Source organism: Triticum urartu, chromosome 7A (genome assembly GCF_056163025.1).
Source record: "Triticum urartu cultivar PI428250 chromosome 7A, HENAU_Tu73, whole genome shotgun sequence".
NCBI lineage: Eukaryota > Viridiplantae > Streptophyta > Magnoliopsida > Poales > Poaceae > Triticum > Triticum urartu.
Window position 1 is genome coordinate 567,939,598 of NC_141879.1, and position 7,860 is coordinate 567,947,457.

The 7,860-nt window shown below is 46.8% G+C and overlaps 1 protein-coding gene across 1 annotated transcript; it reads left to right on the forward strand.

Moving 5' to 3' along the window:
* Positions 1-1,050: 1,050 nt before the first annotated feature.
* Positions 1,051-2,510, forward strand: LOC125520845 (B-box zinc finger protein 21). The gene is made up of 3 exons (XM_048685877.2): positions 1,051-1,431; positions 1,519-1,875; positions 1,960-2,510. Exons 1-3 carry the CDS (start codon positions 1,234-1,236, stop codon positions 2,260-2,262), a joined length of 858 nt encoding a protein of 285 aa, XP_048541834.1. The 5' UTR covers positions 1,051-1,233; the 3' UTR covers positions 2,263-2,510.
* Positions 2,511-7,860: the final 5,350 nt, after the last annotated feature.

Consider the following 7,860-nt stretch of genomic DNA (forward strand, 5'->3'; position numbering starts at 1 on the left):
CTTGGAAGCTTTTAGTTCTGTAAATTATAAGCAAATGAGTAATTTTTATAATTTTGTTAGCAGCCTATCCACTCCACGCGTCTAATCGACACCTTTAATCCGTCAAAGCACCCTCTCACCCTCCCGCCAACATATGATATACACATATGACGAGCCATAGTCTTGAGATCCCAAATCTTGACCCATCTTGTCTCAACTTTGCTTTGATCGCCAAGAAGAAGAAATAAGGAAGCAAAGAAGCAAATCAATTAAGCTTGAAATAGTATAGGGCACTGAGTTGTAGTAATCTGGAAAAAAAAACCTAGTACCTTTTTTATGATCTTCTTCTAGCTTCTTGTTTGTTGATTTGAAAATGCCTAATGGGTTTGAGAACGCCCAATTTAACATAGCAACTCATATAAAATTTGGCCTAAAATTTCCTCGAAAGGGATCATTGAGCCATTTGATTTAGGTCAAATGCCTTCTTACCATTTTAATTTCTCGATTGGCACCTCCCCTACCCGAGCTTAGTTTTCTCCCTGATTCTCTCACCGCCTTCCTTTCTCCCTCGACCACGATGATTGTCACTCGGTGACCACATAACCCAACGGTCACCTTTCTCACCTCGTAGTCGTATCCACCCGGCCTTGATAACTCTCTAGACCTTGTAAAGGCGGGCTTCGAAACCCGTCGACGCCCTTCGTGACAGTGTGGCCTCACAAAACCACAGGGGAAATCGGAAGGGTGAGAAAAATTACCAAGATTAGTGGCTTGTGGAGCAACAAGTCCGGTAAAATTTGGAACCTTATGCCAAAAGAGGAAGAAAAGGAAGATACATTTTAAGCTGACACGGCTGCCCACCTCCCCACCTCCACCTCCGGCTCCCTCATTCGGGAGGAGGGACAGTGCCAGCACTGACTTCCTCACCCTGAAGTACAGAGCACCGCTAGATATTTTTGGTTTTGTTAAGGATATTTTGGAGTTCCATGCCCCACCCCACCCCCCAATCTTTTGAACAAACCCAATGCGGCAGCAGAATAAAAACTCGGCGTGAAAGATCTCTCTCGTCTCCCTGTCATGGCGTATATAAAATAGCCCCATCGCCCTCCCACATGCTCCTCACTCTCCATTGCTTGCTTGCTCCTCTGTTCTCTTCTCCTCGCATTATTTCCCTCCACCTCCTTCCTCGCATCCAGCCGCAAAGCTTTCTCTCCTCCTCCTTTGTTTGACTTGCTTCCGAGAAAGCCGATCGCCATGCGCGTGCAGTGCGACGTGTGCGGCCTCGAGCCGGCCGCCGTGCTCTGCTGCGCCGACGAGGCCGCGCTCTGCTCCCCCTGCAACCGCCGCGTCCACCGCGCCAACAAGCTCGCCGGCAAGCACCGCCGCCTCACCCTCCTCCAGCCCTCCCCGGCCGCCAACGACGCCGCCGCGCCGCTCTGCGACGTCTGCAAGGTGCGTGCGCTTCATGTCCGTCCGATGCTACGACACTGAGCTGAGCTGAGCTGAGCTGACGGTCTTTGTTTGCGGGATTGTTTGCAGGAGCGGAGGGGGCTCGTGTTCTGCGTGGAGGACCGGGCGATCCTGTGCGCCGACTGCGACGAGCCCATCCACAGCGCCAACGAGCTCACGGCCAAGCACAGCCGCTTCCTCCTCGTCGGGGCCAAGCTCTCCGCCGACCCCTTGGACAAGGAGATCCCCTCCCCGGACGGGAGCTCCGACGAGCACGAGGACTGCTCGGCCTCGGCCGCCGAGGAAGCCCCTGCAGTTCATGACGCCAGCCACGCCGGATCAGGAGGAGGAGGAGGTGGAGGAAGCAGCATCTCAGACTACCTCACCAACATCTGCCCCGGCTTTGAAGTCGACGAACTCCTCTTCGACGACGCCGCCTTCGTCGCCGTAAGTCGCCGACCATCTCTTTACCCGGTTCCGTCCACCGCATCATGGCCAAAAACTAAACGCCCAGACCTTTGCACTTGGCAGAAGCAGAAGGGGCGCGACGAGCAGGTGCCGTTCCTGGACGCCGACCTGTTCGACGTGGTCGCCGCCGAGCGTCCAGGGAAGCGCGGCGCATGGGCGCCCCACGTGCCGCATACGCCGGCGCCGGCCTGGGGCCTGGAGGAGTTTCCGGCCGCTATGGTGGCCCCTGCAGCGGCGGCGAAGGCCAAGCAGGGGCACGTGCGGGAGTGGTACCACAGCGACAGCGACAGCGACGTGTTCGCCGTGCCGGAGATCACGTCGCCGCCGGCCAAGCGGGCGCGGCCGTCGTCGTTCTGGTGCCTGTGAGCCAGCTAGCGCGGCGGCAAACCACCCACGCCGCCGCAGCAACCGGGCGAGCTACGTACCTGTGGCTCGATCGATCCATCACTAGTGTAATCTTTGCTCGTTCCCCGCAAAAAAAAAAAAAAAAAAACCTTTGCTCGTTGTAGCTTGGTGTGACTGAAGTAGTACCGAACTCTAGTACGCTGTTTTATGTGTAAGAATGAGATGTTGCTGTCGTATCATAAATAAGTAGCGAACGAATCGTGATCTCCTTCGGCTCCATCACACCTGAAAACTAAATTGCACGTACGGAAACCAAATGTGTCTCCAAGCAAGTAATGTGTATGAGACTGTATTTTCCAGAGAAAAAAGTAATGTATGCGACCCATCGAGATGTTGCGCTTCTGTTCTACTCCCTTTGTAATTTAATATAAAACATTTTTTTACACTGTTAAAGGGGAACTGTCTACCAAAATTTAAAAGCTAACCTATAAGCATCTTCGAGAGATTGAGCTGACATATTATCTTAGGATTTATGAAGTTACTATAGGCGCCTCGTCGTCGACGGAAACGTCTCCTCCCACTGAAAGCACATCGCCGGAAATCCTGAAATAAATTTAGAAATAATACGAATATCAAGACTTGAACCTTGGTGAGCTGAGAATATTATTGTCCCTTTAACCATTCAACCACAGGTTGGTTCACATTTCATCGAATGGTTGACTGGTGAGCTTGCATTATTGTGTACTCTCGTGTTAGAGCAGGTTGTCAAAAATCGAAACTGAAACCGAAGGTTGTTAGTATTTTTTATGTAGTTAGGTTAGGCACGTGCATGCGTGTGTTGTTGTAATGGCGTACTATGAAATAGTTGATTCCCATGTATAGCTAACTTATGGGGCAAGTCGGTCTCGATCAAACGTATATTAGCATGCTACTCTTTCTACTTTTGAAATTCACATATCTTATCAGAGCCTCCTCTCTCAACCTAGATCACATCTACTCCTTCACTCTCTAAATATAAGTCCTTTTAGGTATTTTAATACAAACTACATACACATAAATATAAACGTCTTTTAGAGTTGCTCGGTGTGTTGTCTATATTGGAATATCTAAAAAAATATTTAGGAACAAAGGGAGTAGCTTTTAGCTCTAATGGCTTCCTCCTTCAAGTTCGATCCACTCTTTCTACTTCCATCCATGCGGTGACCGAGAGACTATCAAGGAAAAACCATGTCCCGTGGAAAGTGCAAGTCCTCTCTGCAGTACGCGGCATTCGGATGCAAGGCTACCTCAACGACACCACAATTGCCCTGCAATGGAGCTTGAGGTCCCCAAAGACGGTAAGCCCTCCAATGTGTTGAGCCTCACTTATGTAGCGTGGCTAGTAGCGGATCAATGAGTCCTTAATCTCCTCGTAACTCGCTTACTAGGTGCATCCTTTTTTTTGATACCGTCACCGAGGGGAGGCTCCTCGCCTGAATATATTTCAAAAGTTGTTTTTACATGTGAGTTATGAAGTACGGGAGGACAGGTAATCACACCACAAGCCTGCGTGTTCCCTCAGGGTACCAACCTTGAGCCTATGGGACCAGAGAGTGAGATCCGAGATAATGTTCGCAATTACAACGCTAGGAGTAACATCTATGCTCCCGAAGACCTTAGAGTTCCCAGCATCCCAGATCTTCCATAGCTGCAGGAGCAGAATAAAAGACCAAACCGACGTCGGCACTGTTAAGCTCGAAGGCGCATCCCAAATGTCGGTGATAGGCAAGAAGGATGGCACGAATCCGAGAGCAACCCAAATCGTAGCGGAGGCGGGGCATGTGAAGAAGAGGTGGCAACGATCCTCCACATCCCCCATACACCGGGCACACGTAGATGAATCCAAGATGGTTTTCCAGTGAAGGTTGGTACGTGTGTTGAGTCTATCAAGGTAGAATAGCCATCCAAAAACCCGACCCGATTGGGCACCTGAGAAGACCAAAAAAAAATCCAGACAAGGGTCCGAGATCTAAGAGCCAAGTGCATCGTAGGCCCCTTTAGTGGTGAAGGGGGAGCCATTGAGCAACGTGCATGAGTCCGGTAGCAGTCCCAGCCTGACATCCTGCAACAAAAGTCTCAAGGAAGCAACCTCACGAGAAGCGGTTAAGGTTAGCCGGCTACGCAAGCCTAGATTGATCCCCATCATCACGATCATATGCACTAGAGCTGTAGGTTTAGTATGGTGGAAAAATAATGTGAGAAAGGTAATGCAGAGAGGCTTTGGGAGAAGTGATCTATCTAGCCAAAAAAATATAGAGGTGCCATCACCAATCGTGACTTGAGAGGTATCACGAAGAGCATCTAGGTGTTTGAAAATAGCCTTGCTAAGGAAGGATGAGTTTTTATCTGGACCTGTGTGGAGAGGGGAGGGGCAGAGAATCCAATCCTTCCAAGGCAAGTTTGTGGAGTGTAGGAATTTGTATGCAAATTTCAACATAAGGCAAATAAATTGTGCTTGAAGATTTTTAACACCAAGACCGTGTGCCTTTTTGGGAAAGCAAACACGGTCCCAAGCTACCAAACATTTTGCACCTGAGAACGAATCTTCATTGGGCCAGAAGATAATGCGCGTACCCTTGTCTATCTCCTCAAGAACGCTTTTAGGCAAGGTAAAACACAACATAAAATAAGTTGGCAGATTGTCTAGTACTGCAGACAGGAGGATGAGTTGTCCGCCATGAGAGAGTAGGAGAGCACGCCAGACAACAAGATAAGTATCACATCTATCAATTATAAGTTGGAAGGCTGAGGGGGTAGTTTATGAGGGGAGAGAGGTAGGCCAAGGTATTTTGGGGGGAAAGCAACACTGGCTGTGCCTAGATCGTTAGCTAGAGAGGCTGCGAGTTCAGAGGACATATTTAGGGCAACGAAGGTTGTTTAATCAAAGTTGATGTGGAGGCTAGTGGCAAGAGCAAAAGCATCCAATATTTTCTTCAGGTTTTTAGCAGCAAGGGGGTCAACCCTGGCAATGATTAGGGTATCATCAGGTGCATCCTTGTCCATAACGTCGTCCTGGACAACGCGACAAATGTGTGCAAGGAGATCAGGTTGCTCTTCTTCTCAGAGACCCATGTCTGCTCATTGAAACAGGCATTGCCCTGACCACACTCAGAAGGTAAATTCTTCTATTATGGAGTACATCAAGAACATGAAGGCGTTGAAAGATGAGATGGTGATAACCCACAAGTATAGGGGATCGCAACAGTTTTCAAGGGTAGAGTATTCAACCCAAATTTATTGATTCGACACAAGGGGAGCCAAAGAATATTCTCAAGTATTAGTAACTAAGTTGTCAATTCAACCACACCTGAAAGACTTAATATCTGCAGCAAAGTAGTATGGAAGCATCGGTAATGGTAGCAAAAGTAACAGTAGTAGTTTTGTAGCAATCGTAACAGTGGCAACGGAAAAGTAAGTAAGCAGAGATCAATATGTGAAAAGCTCATATGCAATGGATCAATGATGGATAATTATGTCGGATGGCATTCATCATGCAACAATTATAACCTAGGGTGACACAGAACTAGCTCCAGTTCATCAATATAATGTAGGCATGTATTCCGAATATAGTCATCCGTGCTTACGGAAAAGAACTTACATGACATCTTTTGTCCTACCCTCCCGTGGCAGTGGGGTCCTATTGGAAACTAAGGGATATTAAGGCCTCCTTTCAATAGAGTACCGGACCAAAGTATTAGCACTTAGTGAATACATGGACTCCTCAAACTACGGTCATCACCGGGAGTGGTCCCGACTATTGTCACTCCGGGGTTGCCGGATCATAACACGTAGTAGGTGACTATAACTTGCAATATCGGATCAAGAACACAAATATATTCATGAAAACATAATAGGTTCATATATGAAACCATGGCACTTGGGCCCTAGTGACAAGCATTAAGCATAGCAAAGTCATAGAACATCAATCTTAGAACATAGTGGATACTAGGGATCAAACCCTAACAAAACTAACTCGATTACATGGTTAATCTCATCCAACCCATCACCGTCCAGCAAGCCTACGATGAGATTACTCACGCATGGTGGTGAGCATCATGAAATTGGTGATGGGGGATGGTTGATGATGATGATGGCGACGGATTCCCCTCTCTGGAGCCCCGAACGGACTCCAGATCTGCCCTCCCGAGGAAGAACAGGGCTTGGCGGAGGCTCCGTATCGTAAAATGCGATGAATCCTTCTCTCTGATTTTTTCTCCCCAAAAGTGAATATATGGAGTTGGAGCTGAGGTTGGTGGAGGTCCCGGGGGCCCACAAGGTCGAAGGGCGCACCCCCACCCTTGTGGCTAGGAGTGTGGGCCCCCTGCTGCTAATTCTTTCGCCAATATTTTTTATATATTCCAAAAGTTATCTCCGTTGATTTTCAGGTCATTCCGAGAACTTTTTATTCTGCACAAAAATAACACCATGGCAATTCTGCTGAAAACAACGTCAGTCCGGGTTAGTTCCATTCAAATCATGCAAGTTAGAGTCCAAAACAAGGGCAAAAGTGTTTAGAAAAGTAGATACGACAGAGACGTATCAACTCCCCCAAGCTTAAACCTTTGCTTGTCCTCAAGCAATTCAGTTGACAAACTGAAAGTGATAAAGAAAAACTTTTACAAACTCTATTTGATCTTGTTGTTGCAAATATGTAAAGCCATCATTCAAGTTTTCAACAAAGATTATGAACTAACCATATTCACAATAACTTTTAGGTATCACAATTACTAACTTTTAGGTATCATAATTACTCATATCAATGGCATAATCAACTAGCAAGCAATAATAATAAATCTCGGATGACAACACTTGCTCAAAACAATCATGATATGATATAACAAGGTGGTATCTCGCTAGCCCTTTCTGAGACCGCAAAACATAAATGCAGAGCACCCCTAATGATCAAGGATTGACTAGACATTGTAATTCATGGTAAAAGAGATCCAGTCATAGTCATACTCAACATAAATTAATAACAATGCATATAAATGACAGTGGTGCTCTCTAACTGGTGCTTTTTATAAGAGGATGATGACTCAGCAATAAAAGTAAATAGATAGGCCCTTCGTAGAGGGAAGCAGGGATTTGCAAAGGTACCAGAGCTCGAGTTTTGAAATAGAGATTGAATAATATTTTGAGCGGTATGCTTTCATTGTCAATATAACAACTAAGAGATCTCACTATCTTCCATGCTACATACATTATAGGCGGTTCCCAAACAGAATGATAAAGTTTATACTCCCCCACCACCAACAAGCACACTCCACGACTGGTCCGAAACAACGAGTACCGTCCAACTAACAACAATCCTGGGGGAGTTTTGTTTGAAATTATTTTGATTTGTTTTGCTTTAAGCATGGGACCGGGCATCCCGGTTACCGGCCAATTTCTCATGAGTGATGAGCGGAGTCCACTCATCGTGAGAATAACCCACCTAGCATGGAAGATATTGACATCTCTAGTTGGTACATGAGCGATTCGAGCATACAAAATAGATTATCATTTGAAGGTTTAGAGGTTGGCACTTGCAAATTTACTTGGAATGGCAGGTAAATACTGCATATAGGAAGGTATGGTGGA

Excerpts from the sequence above, each read along its gene's own strand:
- LOC125520845 (XM_048685877.2), top strand. The coding sequence starts at position 1,234 with ATGCGCGTGCAGTGCGACGTGTGCGGCCTCGAGCCGGCCGCCGTGCTC. Across the intron at positions 1,432-1,518 it reads CGCTCTGCGACGTCTGCAAG|GAGCGGAGGGGGCTCGTGTT; the intron begins GTGCGTGCGCTT and ends GATTGTTTGCAG. Across the intron at positions 1,876-1,959 it reads ACGACGCCGCCTTCGTCGCC|AAGCAGAAGGGGCGCGACGA; the intron begins GTAAGTCGCCGA and ends TGCACTTGGCAG.